At 37.3% G+C, this 25,137-nt stretch overlaps 1 protein-coding gene across 5 annotated transcripts in view; it reads left to right on the top strand.

The window, feature by feature from the left end:
• Nucleotides 1-25,137, top strand: part of mri (BTB/POZ domain-containing protein mrityu) — a 130,782-nt gene that overhangs the window by 54,148 nt on the left and 51,497 nt on the right. For all 5 annotated transcript variants that reach the window (XM_076475521.1, XM_076475519.1, XM_076475520.1 and 2 more), the window contains one exon: nt 17,296-17,445. In XM_076475521.1, coding sequence (XP_076331636.1) covers nt 17,296-17,445 — 150 coding nt within the window. The remainder of the gene's footprint in view (nt 1-17,295; nt 17,446-25,137) is intronic.

Here is a 25,137-nt window from a genome sequence, read left to right as displayed (position 1 = left end):
GCTGTAAATGAGATTGCAAAATTAAAAATAATCTTTTTTTTTGGCGACTTCTGTTCCTCTGTTCAACAGATAATACTGTACCGTAAGATGGATAGATTCAAAAATGTGATGTCCTAGATGCTGAGAGATAAATATGGCTACGTAAGTAATTTCATTTGTCACCTGGTAAGACAGCGGTAAGTCTTTGGATTTACAATGTAACAATCAGGGGTTCAATTCCATTCAGTGGACACGGTAGGATAGCCCGATGTGGCCTTACTGTAAGAAAACACACGATTTCATTTCGCCTGGTATATTGTAGTTTTCATAATATCCACACTAGTACCAGTATGATAATATGTCTTTATTTTACAATTTCTGGACTTTTCCCTCCCCCTGTAATCTCTTAATAATAAAGATGTTTGTGTATATGGGTAGATCACCAAACTGTGTTGTACTAGTGATCATTGTGTAACACGAACTGAAGGTGGATCAAAGGATGCACTCTGTATGAAACAGCACCTTCTAGATATCTCTAGTAGCTTTGATTGCATTTTTTATACTGTTTTCTGGGTTTTTTAATCTGTTTAGTGATGTTTCTCAGTTAATGTCTTCCAGTCACGTGAACAGTTGATTAAACTTCAGACCTAAATCGAAAATGTGTGCAACAAGAACACACTAACGCGTGCAATCCATATATAAATAATTTATAGAATTAGTCTATTAAAGTTTGACAGGAACTCTGACTTCAATTGCTTTTTGTTTTGTTGTTTTTCTTTCTATGAATAATTATGATAATTCATACATTACATATTTAATAAGAGTGAGTGCAGAGCACGTTCGTAATTTCTTCGAATTGAAACGTTTCTGAGTAGAGAGGGCAGTGTTTCTTCTACTAAGATACAATTTGTGCAGTCTACGTAAAACGAGTCTGCGCGGGCGCATGACATTGTTTTTAGGGAAACCAACACTGAACTGTTAATTAATACATATATAATTGCTTTTAGTGAAGCTATCAGGCAATAATGTTAACACCCATCGTTGCAGTATGTGAAGTGTCATCTGTAGGTCAACAGCTGTTAAATGGAAACCAGTACGAGTTCGTTAACAGTACTTTATTCGTAAATAGTTGTACAAGGCTGCTTAGCGATGACATCAAAAAATGGCATCATGACTCGCATGCCACGTAGATAATTTACAGATAAGAAATTATAAAAATAAAAATGGGTGGGTCAACACTATAAGGTTAGTATTAAACTTTGGTATGTTCCATTGTGTGCGTACCATGGTCACTATTTAGATATACTTCTTTTGGAATTCAAGAATACTTCATCTCAGGATAAATCGTCATTTATACCCAAATAATACTGAAACTAACTGCACATATTTTAATTCGAGAACTGGTCTGGCGTGGCAAGGTGGTTAAGGCACTCGATTCGTAATCCAAAGGTCGCTGGTTCGAATCCCCATCACACCAAACATGCTCTTTCTGCCTAGGGGCGTTATAATGTAACGGTCAATCCCACTATTCATTGGTAAAAGAGTAGCCCAACAGTTGCCAATAGGTGGTGATAACTAACTGCCTTTCCTCTTGTCTTCCACTGCTAAATTAGGGACGACTGTTAAAATACTCAACATTGTCTAAAACAGTGGTTCAATTGAACCCCAGGGGTTCGGCGAGGTCAGGCCACTCGTATGATTCGTGACGTAATGCTCCACTTGGCCATCATTTGCTGTGGCTGATCACATCACATCACTTGGCCTTAATATCTGTGCTGCAGGGAACTTCGTTCGCTTAACAGTCGACTTGTGACTGTAGTAATCGTGCGTCATTTGTGACTTTTTTCCTAAACTTTCAATCCCTACATACTAACTATGTCGAGCAAAAACAGAAAGTGGTCGGACGAATACGTACAATATTGATTCATGTGTATAACGGAACATGTTGGGAGTCAGCGTCCTCAATACATGATTTGCAATGCCAAGTTCAGCAATTCTAGTTTAGCACCGGCAAAACTAAGAGAACACTCCCTAAAGCTGAATGGAGATGGGAAATACAAGAACACAACGCCTACTGAATTTAAGGTAAAGAGAGTCAGGTTCGATGAAAAGGCTACTTTGCCTGTTCTCGGCTTTGTACCCATCGACAAACCGATCCTCACAGCAACGTACGAAGTTGCGTACCTGATCGCAAAGCAGGGCAAACCACACACCATTGGTGAAGCACTCGTAAAACCAGGTGCGTTGAAGATGGCGAATATCATGGTGAGAAAAGCTGCTGAAAATAAGTTATTCCAAATTCCTCTTTCAAATGACACCATCAGCAGCAGAATAGATGACATCTAGGCTCAAGTAGTTGCAGATCTGATTTCAAGCCCAGCAAAATTCAGCCTTCCACTCGACAAGACCTGCCCCCCCGCTAGTACAGCGGTATGTCTATGGATTTACAACGCTAAAATCAGGGTATTCCCTCGGTGGGCTCAGCAGATAGCCTGATGTGGCTTTGCTATAAGAAAAACAAACCTCGACAAGACCACCGACGTTTCCAATCTAAGCCAGCTTGTTGTATTCGTGCGCTATGTGAAGCCTTTTACAACTAAGGCAGCCGACGTGAAGAAACTTGTGGATGACTTCTTCAGAGACAACGATCTTTCGTGGGATATGGTTTCTGCAGTTTGTTCGGACAGAGCTCCAGTCATGCTGGGATGAAACTCTGGTTTTGGTGCGCTGGTGAAAGCCGATGTTCCACACATCATTGTAACACACTGTGTTCTCCGCAGGCATTCGTTGGCAACAAAATCCTTGCCTTCAAAACTGGCAGAAGTATTAAAAATTGTAGTGGAATGTGTGAACTTTGTGCGAAATAGTGCCCTGAAGTACCGCATTTTCAAAGAGCTGTGTAATGAAATGGGCTCTGAATTCGAGGTACTTCTGTACCATTTTAACGTTCGGTGGTTATCCCGGTCCCGGAGAAAGGTGCTGAATCGTGTTTTTGTCATGCGTGTGGAGGTAGCCCTGTTTTTGCGAGAGCACCAACATTGTCATGCAGATTGCTTCGAAAAATCTGAGTTCATTTTCTCATTTTGGCGTACATGGCCTATATCGTCAATGCTTTTAATCAACAGATGCAGGGCGGTGGAGTCAACATCATCGAAGCGGAAGAAAACCTGAAGTCTTTAAAAAAAAAAGCTATCGTTATAGAAACAACAAACTTTCCCCTACTGGACGACTGTGTAAGTAAGATCGAAGATGTGTCTGAAATCGGAGACATTTATGTACCCGGAGAACTGAAACAAGCAATTACCATGCACTTAGATGAGCTCGCAAAGTCTCTCGACGGATACATCAGAGGGTCATATCCAGCATGGGTGAGACAGCCGTTCACGTTTAGTGTTGCGACAGCAGATGTCAATGATGAATACCTCGACGAAATACTTCGACGAAATCATTGAACTTCAACGGAGCCAGGTTCAACAGCAACTTTTCAGAACAACAACGCTCTCAACGTTTTGGTGTCACCAAAAGAAAGCCCTTGAGATACTCGTACCGTTTGTTACAACGTATCTTTGCGAGCAATCCTTTTCGAGGATGGTAGACATAAAAACGAAGAAAAGGAACAAACTTTGTTGCTAAAATGATATGAGAGTGGCACTTGCCAAGGTGAAGCCGCTCATTTCTGAACCTGTCTCTGAAAGGCAACAGCAAAAGTTACATTGATTTGCAGTAAATATTCATTGAATTATGTTTTTGTTTTTGTTTTGTTTTGTGTGAAATTCATGTTTTGTTGGTTTTGTTCTTTGCACACAGTGATATGTGCAACTGATGCATGGTTCATTTTGTACACAAATAAAATATCTACTTATGTTTTGAATTTTAAAAAATCATATTTTATTTTTCCAATTACGAAAGGTTTAGTGAATGCAAGTACGAAACTTTCGGGGTTCAGTACCTTCAACAAGGTTAAGAACCACTGGTCTAAAGCGTCAACCTGCCAAGATTGTTTGAGATTGATTCAATAGGCTGGAAGTAATTAACCAACAGACTTTACAAGATAGAAATAGGGTTAAGCTCAATTTTTTACCCTCTTCGGACATTCTTCATACTTCCCAGTGTTTTACATACAAATTTTGGTTGAGTTTGATCCGATAGATTCAGAAGAGTTAAGATGCAAACAAACACATTTCGTTTTTGTTTAAATAGATTATTTCACAATTTAAACGATGTAGGTGAATAGGCTGATATTATTGTTGTTGATATAATTTCAACACCTCGTGTTATGTCACAGAACTTTTCCCCCACAGTGTATTGCTGTAGGTCTTCTATATACATGTTTGTTGTATAAGAAAACTTGCAGTGATGTTAACCTTCGTTACTCTCTCAACTAATCTCTAAACGCAGATTCGTATTTTAAATGTTTCATAATTGGCTGAACGTTATTGACTGTTTGATTTAGTGTGATTGTTTTTGTCTAATGTAACTTCGTTAATTTGTGGTAAGCCTCTTAAAGTGGAGATTTATTACAAATAAAATGTTATCTTGTAGCAGTACTTTGTTCCCGTAATATTCAGTTAATTAACACTTCCTGACTTGTAATTAGTAGCATTATTTTTTCACTTCTGTCATTGTAATTCTTTGAACTTGTTCGAAATCTTTCTTTTGTGGACTCAGGCAAGTTTTTACTTGTACCAGCTGGGGTACCTCGTACCCTGGCCGGAAGTTGTGTAAATTCATGATTAATGAAAGGTTATCTTAGAAACATGAAAAGTTGTTTCCTTTATATATTATTTGAAATAAAAACAGCAAAACAGAAAATGTGAAACTGTAATTTTGAATGTATCTCCTCGTGGACACAACAAACTTTCATGTCAAATTTGGTGAAGATCCATCAACAGGGGACGAAATAATGGTAAAAAAAAATAAACTGCAAAAACATTCGTATAAACCGCAAAATGCAAAACTGGAAATGTGTGTGTATTTTTCCGTGGACCTAATTAACCTCTGTGTCAGTTTTAGTGAGGATCCATCCACACCTTGCGAAGTATTTACACGGACATACAACAGACAGTACTGTAATATTTATATAGATGGCCCTAGTGCATTATATCTGCATTTGCTGTATTCATGACGTCATATCTGCACCCTGGGAAGAGTGAAAATAAAGTTCTTCGTGACAGGAAACGGAGGCGAAACGAGAAGATCTTGATTCCTACTGCAAATCTACGTGCAAACAGGATAAAAATTTCGCAAAGTTGGTGGTTGTACATCTCGTAATGAAAAAGTACTTCCAGTATCATTCAGGCAAGAGTTCTATTATCATATGATGCAATCATGTTTGTGTTATTCTTTTTATCAGTGGTGATAACCTGCACTTGACTGTGTCTGGCGTGGGTGTATCCAGTATTAAACTGTCAGTGGTTCGATGGGTTAGCCTGAGACCCTCCGACATCCTTAACACTTTCGCTCCTGCATCGCTCATGTATGAGCGACGCACAATAAGTTGTTAATTCATGAATAAATATGATTCACAGTACTTTAAATTTGTAAAGGACTTTGTGAGTTTGGTTGTAAGCCTTACTCTTGAGCTCCGATTGTGGTTTTAAAATGATGTTTAGGAAGAGAAACACCTACTTGTATACGCGTGTATTTTATCACAATATAAAAACTGGTTTTGTGTGTGTGTGTGTGTGTGTGTGTATATAATTACAAAAAAACATTTGAATTGTAAATCCTTGTAAAATGTAATTTTCGTTCTTTATTTTCAACTGGCTGGCTTATTTATAACAAAATATAAAATATACATTTTATTAAATAGAAACGGTATGCGTGAGATAGTCCTGGAAGTAAATGGACTTTCATAGAGGTCTATGTCACTCATTTTCTGAAATTAACAAAAACCATACTTGCACCTAATAACCCTAAATCTGGCACTAAAACCACAAACTATTTGGTGTAAAAAATTATGTTGGACCAGAACGAAATTCCACAAATATGGCCTTAGGAACTAATGTGTTAAAAGGCACAAATAGTTTGATTGTTTTCTTTAATATCGCGCAAAGCTACACGAGGGCTGTCTGTGGAAGCCGTCCCTAATTTTGCACTGTAAGATTAAAGGGAAGGCAGCTAGTAATCACCACCCAGCGCCAACTCTTGGCTAATCTTTTACCAACGAATAGTGGGATTGATCGTCGCATTATAACGCCCCACGGCTGAAAGGGCGATCATGTTTGGTGTGACGGAGATTCGAACCCGCGATTCTCGGACAACGAGTCGAGTTCCTTAACCACCTTGGCCGTGCCGGGCCGAAATAGTTTTTATTTTAATTTTAACATAACATCCTTCTATATCAGCTCTAGATTTCAAGAGATTGTCATACTTTTGTTTTCCATATCTCTTCGTGTTTTGTTTTTATCACACTTTTTTCGCACTTTTGCAGCGTTTGTCTAGATTTCTGAACACGTTCTTTCAGTTTGATGTCACGTCTCTCCGCTCATCTTACGGATTATTTATGACAGTGCTGAAAGACGTCGGATTTGTTTCTTCCAATGTTATCTGTCAGAGTTAAAACTAATTTCTGAGCTTAAGGAACAGTTTTGCATTAAGCAGAACTGCACATAGTCTTAATTGGTTACAATTATAAGTGAGAACAAGAACCTATTGAGCGTTGAAAATCTTAAAAGAAACTCTATTAGATGTAGGAGCACACACTGTTGGTGTCACGCCCTTGAATTTACAGAATGTTATCGAATTTAATAATTTTTTAATGGAACGGATGGTATAATGGTGCCATTAAACATTAAATACCCTGATGTGGTTGATGTCCATTAGCGAAGGACTGCATGGCCCTTGTCGTGGTTTCCCGATGCACAGAATCTTAATTATCATGTGTACAAGTTTTATGGCATGAATTTTTTTCCTTCAAAAACCCACATTTATAATTTTCAAACTAAGTTTCGTCAAGTGAGGAAGTTTTAAGTCCTTTGTCGCAGGCATAGCTCTGCCGTTCAGGTATAAATGCTTGTTGATAGTTTAATATTGTAGAGATTTCAGTAAGAAATGTTTTAGGCGTATATTTCAAAACAAATTTAGCAGTGTTATTAATGTCGGTGATATATTTTGCCAAAGGAATTAATTAATATAAGAATTATACTATTGTTAGTAACTGACTTGCTCTCCTCAAATGAATTACGACCCGATATATACATTAGAAATATTTATTCTTTCCGCTAAAATATGCGGATATTAGCTTTAAATTACTGAGCAACAGCAAACAAACTGTTAATTCGTAAATGTATTTACAGTAGAGAGAAGTTGAAATTGATTAGATGGCAGCAAAACATGGAAGTCGTGTTACAATGTTATGTCATTCACATATAACGTTACATTGTATAATTGTTAAGCCAAGCTTGTGTCTTACTTTTAGTGTTCTAATAGATTAACTAGTTAGTCATACTTGTTTAGCTGTAGTCAAACTGTTTGTGATTTCTATTAGTAACCCATTAATTTTGTGTGTATGTCTGTATATATATTATGAATTTAATATTAGTTGTTATTCGTAAGAGGGTTAATGCATGGTTATTCATTTCTATTTCTGGTCTTTTTAATTGTTTGAAATTTGTTCTGTGTTTGCAAGCGGACTGTAACATTGTTTTCGCTTTCGAGAGCTCGTCTGCACACGAGGACAGATCAGAGCTGCCGCCCTCTTTTTGTTTGTTTTTATCGTATACTGAATGTTATTGTATTCCTTGCATGCTAAGGAAAGTTCGATCGATTAAGGTCAAATTGTAAGCGTGAAAAGACATACAAATATCCAGATGAAACTTCTGTGTATGTTTATCAAATTAAAAAAAAATCTAAAAACTCTAAAAACTGTTCTTCAGTTGAAACCACAATAAATATTTATTTTTCTTGTGAGTCTGAGAATTAAGTATGTGCTGAATAGATAACCACATATGATAAGGACAAAACTGTCTTTAAAGAAAGGAAATGGAACACGACGCACAAATATCTAATATGACGAGACTAGGACAACTTGTGTGTAAGCGCGCGTGTATGTATGTATGTATGTATGTGTGTGTGTGTGGTTTGGTTTGGTTTGAATTTCGCGCAAAGCTACTCGAGGGCTGCCTCCGCTAGCTGTCCCTAATTTAGCTGTTTAAGAGTAGAGGGAAGGAAACTAGTCATCACCACCCACCGCCAACTCTTGGGCTACTCTTTTACCAACGAATAGTGGGATTGACAGTCACATTATAACGCCCCCACGGCTGAAAGGGCGAACATGTTTGGTGAGACGGGGATTCGAACCCGCGACCCTCAGATAACGAGACGAGTGCCTTCACCACCTGGCCATGCCGGGTCGTGGATGTGTGTGTGTAGTACTGTAATAGTGACATTCTAAAATTTATCAATGAATTGTTTAGAAAACTTGCAAACCCGAGGTTTCCATATTTGTTTGGCCGCTTTATAGACTGTTATATAAGAAAACTGCTAAAAATTCTGTTACAAGAAGAAAATTTAAAATCTAAGGAAAGTAAGATAGTGGTGGCGTTGCTGAGATTGTACTTATTAACATATTTCGATGGTGTGGGCACGTGTGAAAAAAATTATAAGAGGACACTAAACAATGCTGAAAACTTAGAAGAGAAAATACTTATGTCACGTTCATTTCCACTGTTGGTAAAAAGTAAACAGTTTTTAGTATTGAAAATATAGAAGAGAAAAGGGATATTATAACGTGCGGTCAGTCCTACTGTTTGTTTGTAAAAATAACCCAAGAGCTGGTGGTAGATGGTGTTGATTAGCTGCATTCTTTCCAGTGCTCGGTTCTGAATTCGGAATGGTTAGCTTTTCGCGAAATTAAACAAATAAGGATAAGACGTACATAAACCAAGAAGATACGTACTTTTATTTTTCACAAGATAAAGTAAGTAAAATCAGTAAGTACAATAATAAGTTCATTACGTTGTATGTTAAATCATTTTGAAATTGTTCTTGGATTCTTTCGAAGACCAAACTTTGTTTGCTTGTAGTCTAAAGAGCTTAGAATTGAACAGGTGACGAAGATCTGATTGCTCTATATCTGGTAAATATGTTAAATGACATACAATAAATTTCAAGAACCTGTGAGTGACAGTAGGAAAGAATGTTTTACAATGTGTTAATCACGCTAAATGCATTGTTAACTCCGTAAACTGACCCATGGAAGCACTTAAAAAAGAGGCAAATGGATCATGTTCATGATTTGTTGGGATTACTTCGTGGACATATTTGGAAAGACGAATACCTATGTCTTTCTTTTTCCGTTTCTCCATGTCCATGAAATTAAAAAAAAGTCTTACTTGGGTAAAAAAAAGAAATGTATTAGCTATAATCCTGCAGTTAAAACAAAAGGAGTCGTCACAGCGCATGTCGTTTTATTATATCAAAGTTCTGATAAATTTATATTTGAAACGCTGCATTAAAAATAGTGTAATTAAAATTATGCATTAGAAAAGGGGGGCAGTGAGATCGCTTCTTTCTTGTTTTCGTGGGCCTGCTTAATTGCCAGGGCTTGTGATGAGGAACCTATACGTGTAATCGGTTTAACGTTGATGTCAGGATGTTTTCTTTGTGCCCTCTTCGTTGAGTCTTCGTTAGGAGAATCAGACGGTTGTGTGCACTAGATTTCTACCAATCGATATCAGGCTAAGGAAAAGACGGCTCTGTTAAAGCTGCCCAGACGTCTCTTTCGTGCCAAGAATAATGGGATGTGAACTTTTTTTTTTCTTCAGTGCAATTGACGTAGATATGACGTCAGAAAGTCTTTTGGATTGTAGAGATTCGGACAATGTTATGCTGCCATTGTCAACTTTGTTGACTAAACAGTCAAAATGAAATGCTGATAAGTACCTCTAGGTGAGGAAATGCTCGACACACAAACGTGATTGTGTTTATTTACATGTGCTTGTTTTTACTTTATTTTGTTTGAAAAATTAAAGCAATTAGAGGGACCCCATATAATTCCACCCTTCGGAATCTTTATTTTCATTCTAAAAAACAATAGTAATTGTTTCAGTATTAAAAAGTTAAAATTCAAGGATATTCTGTATTTATTTACAACATTAATATCCACAAACAAACAGTGTTTTATAATAAACAATATCTTTATTTTTAAACAGGTAAACTGTTTAAAATGTGGTTTCACGTCGTGTTCAGGCGTGATGTTGTTTGAATTGTAAACTAGCAGCCACGTGACCATGGCTTTTGTACATAATTATCTAGCGCGCTGTAACTTTTTTACGCTCGTGGCGGTGATGTGAAACGACGTTGAAACATGTCGTGACTTTTACAGCCGTTATTGCTCAGCGGCATGTCTGCGAACTCACACTTTTAAAATCCGGGTTTCGATAACCGTGGTGGGCAGAGCGTAAATAGCCCATTGTGTAGATTTTTGCTTAATTACAAACAAACAAACAACTGTTTTTCGGTTTAAATAAAGATTTTAATTGTATATTATAAAATGTTTGTGGTTTTCACTATTTTAATTTTTTCAGTTTTGTTATTGATACATATCAGCAAATATATTTTTATTTATATTTGTGTGTGTCTTTTGTTTGAATATGGGAAGCACCCCTCGATGGCTCAGCAGTAAGATTATAAAATGAATTCCCGTCCCACCGAACATGCTCGCCCTTTCAACCGTGGGGGCCGTTATAATGTGAAGGTGAATCAAACTATTCGTTGGTAAAAGAGTAGCCCAAGAGTTGACGGTTTGTGGTGGTAACTAGCTGCCTTCTCTCTAGTTTTACACTGCTAAATTAGGGACGGTTAGCGCAGTTAGTACTCGTGTAGCTTTGCGCAAAATTCAAAAACAAAATTACAACTACGAGAGTAACGTTATATTCGTGAAACAGAGAAATATATACACCATTATACGTCTGTGTACTTAACATTCTATAACCGGGAAAGGTCAGAACGCAAGTTTCGACTATCTCGTTCACAAAATAACTTTGTTGCGATTGTGGAAGGCCTCATTAACAAGATCGTCAGTTCGATTGTTTTACTAGTTAGATATTGACAGGAAAATCCATTGTGTTGTATGGAATTTAGATGACAGAAGAAAGTATTGACGCTTCAGTATAGCGGGGGCTCGGCATGGCCAGGTGGTTACGGCGCTCAATTCGTAATCTGAGGGTTGCGGGTTCGAATCCCCATCATATCAAACATGCTCTCCCTTTCAGCTGTAGGGGCATTATAATGTACGCCATTATAATCCCACTATTCGTTGGTAAAAGAGTAGCGCAAGAATTGGCACTAGGCGGTGATGACTAGTTGCTTTCCCTCTAGTCTTACCCTGTTAAATTAAGGACAGTTAGCGCAGATAGCCCTCGTGTAGCTTTGAGGGAATTCAAAACAAACCAAACATAAAACTAAAATTAAAAGTAACAAATATCTTATGCTTTTTGAAGTCCATATGTCATGCTGTGTTGTTACCTACAGAGTGCATAATTCCATAATTCTTCTCGTGATTTATGGCATGCGTGCGGACGTTTTACTGACGTCATTTTAGTGTCTGTTGAATGACTGACAGGCAACACTTTATAGTATGATGGTATGATTGGTTAAAACAAATTACCTACCTCCCAAGCTGCCTTCAGGAACCTTTCGGGGAAACTAACCTCTACAAAACATCTTGCCCAGATAATGTAACTTAAATCGCTATTCATGTTATTAACTTGTATTACCCCATGGAATTCCTGTGTCTTCCTTGTGTGTGGAACTGATGCGTCATGTAAGCATAAACTGTCAATTTTACTATCCTTTCTTCATTGTTTCGTATTTATTAATACCAGCATAAAATATCCGTGCGTCTCTCTGACGTACAAAGGGATCATCATGATTCATAAAGCCCCCACTGTGTCGATCAAGATCCTCCATTTATTCCAAATTGCTTTTGTAACTACCTCAAGGATGGGGGGCTATGGCTATGGCATCCACCCGTGATACCTGAGTGTCTGTGTCATTTGTGGTCTCACTGACTTGTTAGATATGAACGCTTTAAAAAAAAAACTACTCATATCCCATCATACCTTTCTGGGCTTGCTGTAACCCCCACTGATAAGATCAGTTGCCTGAGAAGTTTCTCCTGTATCTTCAAAACTGTTGGAGGAGTTAACTGAAAATAGTATACGCAGCTACAAACTGAATTAATATCGGATTGTTTAATAAGCATAGGTTCGCCTAACTCTCAATTACATACTTGTATTTCTTTGTGGAACCTGATGTGAATAACACCTACCTTCCAGAAACATACCTGTTTTAGAACAATTCGATTAAATTGTCTCAAAAAAATAAAACAAAATTGAGCAAAAATCAGTTTCACAAATATGTTATGTTGTACTACCCTCGGATGGTTTTTTCTCGTACAATTGAACGGTCGAAAACAGCCAAAGCTGGGAGTGAATAAGTTTCTTTAACCTTAAAAAGAACGACAAAAATAAGTAAAACCCTAGTTTTAAAGGAATTCGATTGAAGGACTTCAAGAAACAAACTAATAACAAAGTAATTGAACTTTGGTTCATTTGTAGTACTGCATTGAACCCATTATTCTTAATAACTATAATTATCTAACTGTTAACAAAAAAAAACATGTATAAGAGGCACTCAACAGTCTTATACCTTGGTTAATGTTACTATCGGTAACTACAGTGTGTATATATAGGTCACGCATATAATTCATTTGAAATAATGAAAACTTGTAGAGACGTCTTTAGATTGGATTGGATTACAGCTGGCCAGTTCTGGGCTTTTTATTTTTTCGGCTTTGATGTGTCTCTGAAGTAATTTCATATTGCAGGCACAGAACTTTCACAAATCGCTGGTCTTGCGTGTTGCGCTATGCATGACAGAATCGACTGAAAGACATTAGGCTGCATGCGATGTGTTTGCTACGCTTCTCATTTAGAGTTATAGTCTTATGTAACGACTCAAACCTGAATTTCGTTGATTTTGAAAATTGTTGCACTCTCGGAAGGATGGGTGTGGCAACTGTGACTGTAATGTTGCAAGGAAAATCCTGATTATTAATGCAAAACGATTTTTTACAAGAGCAGAATTCTTACAGTCACCTGTGTGTTATTGATGGCCATTGTTCTTCAGTTAATTAAAATTCAGTGAAGAATTTCTTAATTATCAGTGCAAAGCGTTTTGTTTTTTTCAAACTGTGTGTAATGACCTAAGTAGTAATGGTGACTACTGTCTCCAATAAAATATAGTAGATAACTTCATAATTATCAATATAGCATTTTATTAGCAAGATATATCTCTCATGAAGTATGTAGTTGTGATAGCCACTATTCTGGATGAAAAGTCCTATAGAGAATTTGATGCCCAGCATGGTCAGGTGTTTAAGGCACTCGACTCGTCGAGAGTCGCGGGTTCGAATCCCCGTCAAATCAAACATGCTCATCCTTTCAGCCGTGGGAGCGTTATAAATTGACGGTCAATCCCACTATTCGTTGGTAAAAGAGTAGCCCAAGAGTTGGCGATGGGTGGTGACGACTAGCTGCCTTCCCTCTACTCTTATACCGCTAAACTAGGGACGGCTAGCGCAGATATCGTGTATCTTTGCACGAAATTAAAAACAAACAGATAATTTGATAATTCATAGTTTTAGTAAGTTATAAAACAAAACAGGAATTAGAAATATGTTTTTTTAATTTTGGAGACTTTATATAGTGTTAAAATGACATAAATTTAAGAGCTAATTAATTCTGACAAAAATAAGGAAAATTATAAAGCTCTTAAATTTTTTTCTGTAGTTTGGCATTGAACTGTCTTCTGTTTTCAAACTTTGTTTTAGATTTTACACACACACCCATAAATATTGCTTCAATTAAATTAGTTAAGTCTAGTGTAGATTAGACTCTCCTGTTTACTGTTATAACCGAAGTGGGTTGTGTGTTTCTAATTAGCTTTTTCTCATAAGATCTTAATAATACATATAATTTCCTCCAGAGCATTATTTATGAGCAAGTTTTTCTTATCGTCTTTTTTTATGGATTAGCAATCGCATATAATTTAGTAGATGGTGCTCAAACTGCATATATTTATTTTGGGCTTAGCTGTACAGATGTATATATAGTATGTATTTATCTGTTTGTATATGGTCCCCGGAAGCTCAGCGATACGTCTGGGTGCATAACACCAATTAACAAAGAAATCAAATTCTACGTTACCAGATAACAAATAAGGAAACTTGAACTAACTTACGACCTGTTTATTTCTGGACGCATCACATAATTACAGGTCAAAAGTTTAATCGAGTATCAGGAATTATCACGGATGGTGTGTCTGTGTGTGAGACGTAAATAGTTTATCGAAATTATTCGAATCGTTTTTATTTACAGCTATCATTTTGTCTCGCGACTATCTCAGTAACATTGTTGAAAAACACTAATAGATGAAAGCAATTCCACAGTCAAGTTTGTCAGCTCAGTAGTTGTAGCGAATGACGTTAATGTGTGATTAAGCAGGTATGTTTATTAGTCGTTTCATTTGTACTGGGTAGAAAGGTCATGTTAGTGGTTGATTTTTTCAGTAGTTTCTACTAATCCTCGACATAAACTGAAATTCTGAATGTACAGTCCACCAAAAATATTAAAATACCCAAAAGGCTCTTGCTTTATGGAAGAGAGAGAGAGTGAATAATTAATATGTGTGTGTGTAATGTAACTATCGATAAATTTTACCGTATCTGAAGAACATGCTTTAAACAATGAGATATACTTAGGTAAAGATAATATTAAATACGTTTATTTGCACACCCTTTCATTGCGAAATGATATAGGTGTGGAAGATATGTTAACTAATTGGATAGAAAATTGACTGGATGAAAGAAAGTAAATTGTTATAAGTGGGCTACATTCAAACTGGATTAATGTCAAAATTGGGGTACCTCATGGCTCAATCTTAGGACTTCTGCTCTTTTTTTATTTACATCAATGACATAGATTCAGGAATAATTAGTAAATTACTTAAAGTTGTAGATGAAATTAAGGTTTGGGTGTTGTTAGCTGTGAAGAGGTGCTGCTGATTTACAAAAGGTTTGTTTCTTTGTTTGTTGAATTTCGATCAAGGCTACTACTCTTAGCAGTGTAAGACTAGAGGGAAGACAGTGAGTAATCACCATCTACTGCCAACTCCTGGGCTACTCTTTTACCAACGAATTGTAGGATTGACTGTAACATTAAAACATCCCCACGGTAAAAAGGACGAGCATGTTTGGTGGGACGGAAATCATTTAGGGAGTTGGGAAAATAAATGGCACATGGTTTATAATTATGATAATTGCAAGATATTGTGTGTGGGTTATTGTAATTTCAATCATACGTGTAATTTGAATGGGAATAACTTTAACAGTGTCATGAAAGAAAGGGATCTTGGTGTATGTAAATCCATCCAAGCAGTTTGCTATTGCTAGTTGTAGGGCAGGTAGAAATTTAAGTTGTACCTAGAGAAATATTGAATACGAGTGTAAAGGGGTTATAATTCCATTGTATAGGTCACTAGTTCATATTTGGAGTATTGTGTTTAGTCTTGGGCTCATTACCTTAGGAAAGACATTGAATTGTTGAAAAAGGCTCAGAGAAGAGCTACTAGAATGGTGCCTGGGATGGAGGGTTTGTCATACGAAGAGAAATCTCTGAAATTATTTTATCTTGTAAAAAAAGAAAAAGGTGGGGATCTGATTTAGGTATTTAAGACTGAAAAGGGAATTGATAATTTTGATGCATCATTTTTGTCGTACTTAATGGTGAGAATTGTTGGACTAGTGAACACAAATATAAATTTTGGCAGGTTAAGAATCGTCTTTAACTAAGATAATTTTATTTTAATTTTATATTTCTAGCTGGGTGGTTGAACTTTGGAACGGTTTGCCTTCTAATGTTGTGAAACCTGTAAGTTTTAAGTGAGTTTTAAGGAAAGTTTGATAAGTATATTAATGATAAGGGCTTTAAGATATTTCAAAAATTTAATTTAATTTGGAGGATGGAACAACATAGTGGTATCAATAGGCCGTATTTTATCCCAAAACATTATGTTAAAAAGATATTTTCCACACTTATTATTTTATATTTCATATTATTTCTTTGATTTCGTTTCCCAACCAGTGTTTTGTTAATGCTTAAATCTTTTAAACCTAATTTTCAGAATTGTTAATAGTTTTACTTCAGACGATGGGCCAGTAGAGATGGATCTGTAAGTCCCTTGTTTTCCCTAAACATTGTTGTCATAATGTGTTGGCCATCGTTGTCCGCGGTTGTTGTTTGTTTCTCGTGTTGCTGTTTTTTTTTATTCTAAATTGCAACTAATTTCCGTTTTGATCATTATAGTAGCCGGCAAATGTTAAAATGTTCTTTCAACGATAATTGCTAGTTTAATATTAGAGATTGAATAAAATAAAACATTTTTGCTCATCAGCTCATTTTGTACAGTGAAATATTTTTGTGTAGATTAGTTCTGCTGACTTCAAAACTTTGGGATGGGCTACAGAGAAGATACAGAAATACTTACAGCGCTAAATATGTCGGGCCCGGGATAACTAGGGAAGCCAGGAATACAAAATCGACAAAATAGTTGAAACCTACTCCTAAACTATCTCCATGCCAAGGCAACCTTCCAGGCGCATTTTTAGTCTCCTATCTCTCTGGGATTGGGTATGTTTGTTTAGAGGTGGTTTGATTGTGAAGATGACATTTATTATTGTCTGACCAGATGGTTAGGGTACTCGAGTCGTGGTCACGAGTTTGAATTCTCGTTACACCAAGCATGCTCTTTCAGCCGTGGTGCCATTATAATATCACAACCAATCCCATCATTCGGTGGTAAAAGAATAGCCCAAGGGTTTTTATTTGTTGTTTTTGTTATTAGAAAAACGTATACTTTTTATATACATATCAAGATGGTATGGTTTCATAGAATGTAGTATAGGTGAAAGAGATGAAACGGTATTATTGAAAAGAGAAACATCGCAACATAAAACGTTTTGGAACTTGTACAGAGATTAAATATGCTTTGTAATAGTTGTGGTGGCAGGTGTGTTTTTAATAAGACGTCTCTCTCTGTCAACTGAATTTAGTGTTTTGTGGATTTTAAGTTGCTTCCCTTTATTTCAGCTTTGTGGATAGTTTTAAAACTAGTTCAGAGACATACACTCAAAAAATCTTATTACATTATGTCTCGTAATGTCTTGACAGTAAGTAATCATGCAGTGTAAGTTATCATGTGTTATAAATACAAGGATGGTAGCCTAACCAAGTAATGCTTCTCTTCGTGTAGATACGCCAGTTCTCCTAAACTAAAGCCTTGTCTTGTCACCAAGATGAACCAGCTGTCAACTGGCTCTACACCCGCCAACAGTGCCACTCATAGGGATAATTCTGTATCACCAAACCCCAAGCATCTGCAGAACTCAGGACCACGGAACAAGTAAGTTTGGTTTCTTTTGTGTGTTTCATAACTAAACAGCTGCGGTTTTAGACATAATTATAAAGTAAGCTCTGTAGTGTTTTATTTCTTCCCCATGCGAAATAACTTTTATTAGGACCTAAGTTGACATTTACTGAATTAAGTCGCATGTTTATCTCAAATGTTAAACGCACACAGAGTTAAGACTGTTAAAACAAGTAACTTTTTATATACCACCTGGGTTCCATAAATCTTCTTTCCTGGTTTTATATGCGGTTGCGCAGAGCAGTTGAAGTTGAAATGTGAATCAGTAACTTTGTTTCTAAATAAACTCGTAAATGGTTGGCTTGCCTTCTGTATAGAATGTTATATTTCACTGAAAACTTATCTGAACTTCACTGAAAAGTTAACGTTAACTTGGAGGAATGGATGTTATATTCGGTACAACGAAAAAAGCGTGTGCGTGTGTTTACATGGAATGTCTTGTATTACACATTGAAAGGTTATTTTGGGGAAACCCGTTTCTGTTTAAGTTTTAGAATTTGTTGATCGCCCAACCTATGAGCACGTGTCTGGTGAAGAGATTGTTCATAACGTGACTACACAACAAGAAACACCACCAGAGCTGGAGTGTACTGTAAACAACAAAAAAACGACTTTTCTGTTCCACCTCCAGAGGTCACTGAAACCATAGAACTTCTTGAAGCTAGTTTTTGCGATGGCTTGAAAGCCGTAGACAGTATACATGTCCTTTAGCTAAGAGGTGTACTCGACTTACGGCCTAAAGTCAAGCTGGAATAAGACAATTAACATTAGATGATTCTTTTTGAAAAAGGCCCAGCATGGCCAGGTGGGTTAAGGCGTGCGACTCGTAATCTGAGGGTCGCGGGTTCGCATCCCCATCGCGCCAAACATGCTCGCCCTTTCAGCCGTGGGAGATTATAATGTTACAGTCAATCCCACTATTCGTTGGTAGAAGAGTAGCCCAAGTGTTGGCGGTGGGTGGTGATGACTAGCTGCCTTCCCTCTAGTCTAACACTGCAAAATTATGGACGGCTAGCGCAGATAGCCCTCGAGTAGCTTTGCGCGAAATTCAAAAACAAATCTTTTTGAAAAACTTAAAAACTAATTTTTGAAACACTTTACATGTTATTACAACTTTTTTCTATGAACCTTTGTTGTCTTTTTTTTTTATCGGCTATGAGTTTGGTGTGCTTGATCTCTATTATATATTAAAGCTAGGCTCACGAAATGTTAGCAGTGTTAACGATTTTATTTTCATGCACACTGTGTTCGTTTGAGAAAAACAATAAATTTTGTGCTGTCTTTAAATACGTTTACCATGTAATCAATAAACGAAATCATTTGGCAATTTTGACATGCATATTTGTGCTTAAAGTAACCCTAATTAAGCACAGTTAGTCGTTTAAGAGCACCAGATTCACGACTGTCATTTAGTCCTTACGTGACAGGTTTGTTTTTTTTAAATTAATGTCGTAGTTACCTCAGTGTTTTATTCATTTGGATATCTGAAGCTCTCATGAGTATGAAAACACCTCATATACAGAATAGCAGTACAAGGAAAATATGCAAATTGAAGCAACCCAACATTTAATGCTATCGCATTTCGTGGACCCCAACTATCGTATTATAACGAATTTCCACCGTAGTACAATAAGAGCAGTCAGATAGCATGCATACCCCTCCCCTCCTCATCGAGATTGCATGTGTTTATAGTGAATAACATTAAATGTTCTCTTCGAAAACTTGAAAAAAATCCATCTCTGATCGAGACTGAAAGATCCGGATAATATTTTCTCTAGTGTCATAAGGACTCAGCCTTAATGTGTCCATGGAATTTACCAGTCACACTTTACAGAGTTATTAACTCAAACCCACAAAAATTCAAAAGTAGAGCGTTCGAAATCTGGGGAGAACTGTCCCATATTGATCACCCATCTTTTGTAAAAATTTTTCTTCTATAGCTTTCTATTTGTTTTCAAGGTACACGTGTGGAAATACAGAGAAGCACACATACAGACCTGATTACTATTCTCTTGTCCTCCACTCCCTCCGAGGGTGACTGGCATGAGCATTGACACGTTTTACAACTTCATATTAGATCTGTCATTTACTTCATTGAAAGGTAGTTGTTAGAACGTTTGGATTCCTTGTTTTGAATGTATGTAATGCTTTTGTAGGCTAAGCATGGTGTACAGTGTTTCAGTCTACTGTGTTTGTAGTGCTATAACATCTAGCTGAGTTATATGGGTTGTGCAACAAGGATATGTTATTTTTCCAACGAAAAGTCTGTATACACGAGTGGTTCATTAAGGCTTTTAGTCTTGTGTAAATATAGAGGAAACAGTATTTGCCCAAAAGATCTATCCCCAGTTTGAGCATCAAGTATGTATAAATAAGTAGACTGTTTGCCAACCCATTTTTTATATTTAATTTATCGAACTTGAGGTGTGCTATTAGTACATTCTTATCCAGCGCACTGAATTAAGTATTTATTTTAGTTTTACCGTGATTGATTTCAGTAGCAGTGTCACGCTTCTTGTCTTCTAGAACGTATTAAAATGCCATTCACTGTACGTATATTTCAAAGTTCCGAATCGACAAGTGTTTGCAGAAAAATGTGGAATCATCAAAGCCACGGATGTATATGTAGTTCCTCGAGTAATTGTTAATAAAAGATAAATCTAACTTTTCATAACAGCACTTTCACCTTTTAACCTTTCTTTCATTCTTTTATTGTTTTATTTTAAAATAAAAAAAAACGAAAACTTCCAACGAATACAGTAATGTGTCTCACATGGCTTAAGTAACAAGATTCACCGTATTAAAACTGTTACATGTGTGTGATTCGGAGTTGAGAATGTGGCAGTTGTAATCCAGTTCAACAGAGGAACAACGACTAAATCAGTCCTGTTTCTACATTGCCTGTTCTTAGCTGAGAATATAGGAATGTTACAATCGAATTGTTGTTTGTTCCACTATCATAGAAGAAACCAAATCGTTTTTCTGTCAAATACGAGACATTCATTTGCACTTGGGATTGTGACACTTGAGACTGTCCATCTTTTGTGCTTAAAGTAACCCTAATTGAGCACAGTTGGTCGTTTAAGAGCACCAGATTCACGGGGAAGACTTGGTTATTTCGTGACAGATTTTTAATGAATGCCGTAGTTAGCTCAGTGTTAAATTTTCTATGATGCATCAACGGTTAAGGTTATTCAGATTGCCTTAAAATACTTATAACCAGCCAACTTACATGTTCAACTCATTTGAAAGACATAGGGGCCACCGGAGTTAGGGGGAAGAGTGGCATATACAGTTATATATTGCAACTTATATTATAAGTTGCGCAAAAAAATTTACTTCTGGCAATTTAACGCCATCTCCCTCATTATCTGCTTGGTCATCATGGCGAACAGGAAACAACTGTCCAGTGATTTAAAAAATCGAATTATTGTAAAATACAAGTTTCGTGTGTCGCTTTCTGGTATTGCTACACCAAATGTGCCGACACCTCAATGGCTACACAACTGACCATTAAAGTAGACGCACGAACACTTTCTGCTCCTCCTATGTTTGGTTATTTGTTTATAAACAGTTTATTTGTCGTTCAATATACATAAAAAATTATGTAGATGTGTGTTAATATAATATTTATAATATACTCTATTTTCATTATCCTAATCGTGATACCTTTTAAGTTATGAGGAAAAGATTACTCACGTCGCAAGGGTACCAACACTTTCTGTGGGCCCGGCATGGCCAAGCGTGTTAAGGCGTTCAACTCGTAATCCGAGGGTCGCCGGTTTGAATCCCGGTCGCACCAAACATGCTCGCCATCCCAGCCGTGGGGATGTTATAAAGTCACGGTCAATCCCACTATTTGTTGGTAAGAGTAGCCCAAGAGTTGGCGGTAGGTGGTGATGACAAGCTGCCTTACCTCTAGTCTTACGCTGCTAAATTAGGGACGGCTAGCGCAGATAGCCCTCGAGTAGCTTTGCGCAAAATTAAAAACAAACATTTTCTGTCGTAACTGTAAGGGAAGATTCAAACGCCGACTCCTTCCCTCGTGGTCATTCTTTAGGGTACGTGCAATATTTGGCGACATTGGTCTAACGGTTCGCCAATTATAAGCGGACACACGCGTGCACACACTTTTATCAATTAATGGTTTAGATTCGTATTTTCCAAACTTCAAATAGTGACGACCCCATTTACCTCGTCAAAGTTTCTGTTGCGCCTTCCTTCCCCTTTCCATTAAAATAAATTTTGCAAAGGATAACAGCACAGCAAGCATTTTCTTTACCTGTTTTTAACAAATTTTAAAATTATAAAATGTTTGTAATGAGCGGGTAAATAATATAGCAAAAAAATTTGAGAGCTAATTGATGGTTCTGTTTCTTCCGTCGTTGCTTTTGGGATCTCCTGCCAAAATCTGAGTTCCCCATAGTTTGGAAAACGCCGATTGTGATAAAAAGTTAATTTTTAAGATTTGCTTTGTTAAACATCACCTAGTTAGGCTTGAGTATGAAACTTAATATTGACTCGGGAATAATTTTATTTTTATGAAATTGTCATGCTGTTTGAAAAAGAGGCCCCACGTTATAAGAGAATCTAGTCCTGATGAGCTCTTCTTTCCAAAGTGTTTAATCGATTCTTGTTTATTTGTTTTTTAAAACTTTCGCAAAGCTACACGCTGGCTCTCTGCCCCAGCTGTTCCTAATTTAGCAGTGTAAGACTAAAGGTAAGGTAGCTAGTCACCACCACCCACCACCAACTCTTGGGCTACTCTTTTACCAACGAATAGTGGAATTGACCGCAACTTTATAATGCCGCCACTGCTGAAAGGACGAGCATGTTTGATGTGATGGAGATTCAAACCCTTGATTCTTAGATTACCAGTCGAATGTCTCGTCAACCTGGCCATACTGGGCCGTGAATCGATTGTGTCGTATTCCCTAAACCAGTGGTTCCCAACCTTTATTATGCCCCTCACCCCTAAAAAAAATTAATATGTTCTCGCACCCCTTACAGTAATTATTTATTTGAGAATAAAGGTGAAGATGGCCAAAACAAATGTTATCTCGCACCCTTGGTTGGGAACCACTGCCCCAAACAATATGAGTATCATCCAGTTTTTAGTCTGCCATAGGCTGGTGGTTAAGGAGCTTTGGCTGGTCATATACGGAACACTGGTTTGAATTGAATCACCGAACATGTTTATTCTTTCATACGTGGATGCCTTATAATTTAAGGTCAGTCCCACTGTTTGTTGGTGAAACAGGTGCTGCTAACTGGGTAAGCAGATATAAATAAGGTGTAGCTATGTTTGAAACTAGAGGCTTCTAATCTGATTTCTAGCCCTTGTGATACGTAAGGTTATTGCTGTCCAGGTCGAAAATATACAACAAATACTAGACTGTGGGGTTTTAATAAATGAGATTGGTTGGATTTTAAAGCCGAATTATTTGAGTACTGTTTATTTTACTGCCAGTAATTAAGAAGTGCATAACAAAGTCATGGGTTTGAGTCCTTATCTGTCTTAGTTTTAACTTGTATTAACAATAAAAATACAGTTACTTGCTAGGTCAGTTATTGTTTCTAGATCTCTTTGTCTTTGAGGGTGTAAGTAACACTGTGTTGAATATCTTAGTAAATGTTTCCCGCTGGTGCAACGGTAAGTTTACAACGCTAAAATCGTGGGTTCGATTCCCCTCGGTGGACTCAACAGATAGCCCGATGTGGCTTTGTTATAAGAAAACACTTAGTCTTACTAAATAATTAAAGATATTAGTTTTTAATATTCAGGTTATTCATCAAAAGTAGACTAGAGTGCCATACTTCAGTAAACATAAAAATTATTCGTGCGAGCTTAGATTTTTTGAGTGATGCATCCCATTAGTGCTTACCCTCAACATGTAAGACGAAAGATTTTTTTATCATACAGTCTGAAAGGTAATATGTTTTTATAAATCTATCAAACAACATTAATTGTAATGGGTGAATTTTTAATCAGCACTATAAAACAATAATGATGGCATTAATATATATAATAAAACTTTACAAAGTGACTCTATTTTTTCCCCAATACCAGTCTTTGTTATCATCATTAAAACCCATAACGGATAATGTCTGTGGCCATGACATTCAAACGCGTTAGGGATATTCCAGCTGTCGGATAAGATTATATCAAACTAACCAACAACTAACTGAGGAGAATCTATAAAGGGTTATGAGTTGAGTGTTTGAACCCACAAAGTCTCATCTCCAACTCTCCTTCGCAGTCTGCAGTCAGTTGTGGGAAGGTGGTTGCCCTAGATCAGTGGTTTTTAACCTGAGTTCAATCGAACCCCAGGGGTTCGGCGGAGGTTAGGCCACTCGTATGATTCGTGACGTAATGCTCCTCTTGCCCATCATTTGCTGTGGCTGATCACGTCACATCACTTGGCCTTAATATCTATGTTGCAGGGAACTTCGTGCGCTTAGCAGTCCACTTGTGACTGTAGTAATCATGCGTCATTTGTGATTTTTTTCCTAATCTTTCAATCCTTTCATACTAACTATGTCGAGCAAAAACAGAAAGTGGTCGAACGAATACGTACAATATGGATTCACGTGTATAACGGGGCATGTTGGGAGTCAGCGTCCTCAATGCATGATTTGCAATGCCAAGTTGAGCAATTCTAGTCTAGCACCGGCAAAACTAAGAGAACACTCCCTAAAGCTGAATGGAGATAGGAAATACAAGAACACAACGCTTGCTTAATTTAAGGTAAAGAGAGCCAGGTTCGATGAAAAGGCTACTCTGCCTGTTCTCGGCTTTGTACCCATCGACAAATCGATCCTCACAACATCGTACGAAGTTGCAAAGCAGGGCAAACCACACACCATTGGTGAAGCACTCGTAAAACCAGCTGCGTTGAAGATGGCGAATATCATGGTGGGAAAAGCTGCTGAAAATAAGTTATCCCAAATTCCTTTTTCAAATGACACCATCAGCAGCAGAATAGATGACATCTAGGCTCAAGTAGTTGCAGATATGATTCCCAGCCCAGCAAAACTCAGCCTTCAACTCGACGAGACCACCTACGTTTCCAATCTAAGCCAGCTTGTTGTATTCGTGCGCTATGTGAAGAACGACGAGATAAAAGAAGTTTTTTTATTTTGTAAGCCTTTTACAACTAAGGCAGCCGACGTGAAGAAACTTGTGGATGACTTCTTCAGAGACAACGACCTTTCGTGGGATATTGTTTCTGTGGTTCGTTTCCACAGAGCTTCAGTCATGCTGGGACGAAACTCTGGTTTTGGTGCGCTGGTGAAAGCTGATGCATCACACATCATTGTAACTCACTGTGTTCTCCACAGGCATTCGTTGGCAACAAAATCCTTACCTTCAAAACTGGCAGAAGTATTTAAAGTTGTAGTGGAATGTGTGAACTTTGTACGAAATAGTGCCCTGAAGCACCGCATTTTCAAAGAGCTGTGTAATGAAATGGGCTCTGAATTCGAGGTACATCTGTACAATTCTAACGTTCGGTGGTTATCCCGGTCCCGGAGGAAGGTGCTGAATCGTGTTTTTGTCATACGTGTGGAGGTAGCCCTGTTTTTGCGAAAGCACCAACATTATTATGCAGATTGCTTCGAAAAATCTGAGTTCATTTTCTCATTTTGGCGTACATGGCCTATATCTTC

This window comes from Tachypleus tridentatus, chromosome 13 (assembly GCF_004210375.1).
Source record: "Tachypleus tridentatus isolate NWPU-2018 chromosome 13, ASM421037v1, whole genome shotgun sequence".
NCBI classification, from domain to species: domain Eukaryota; kingdom Metazoa; phylum Arthropoda; class Merostomata; order Xiphosura; family Limulidae; genus Tachypleus; species Tachypleus tridentatus.
Note: the sequence above shows the minus strand (reverse complement) of the source record. Positions and strands in the feature narration are given on the sequence as shown.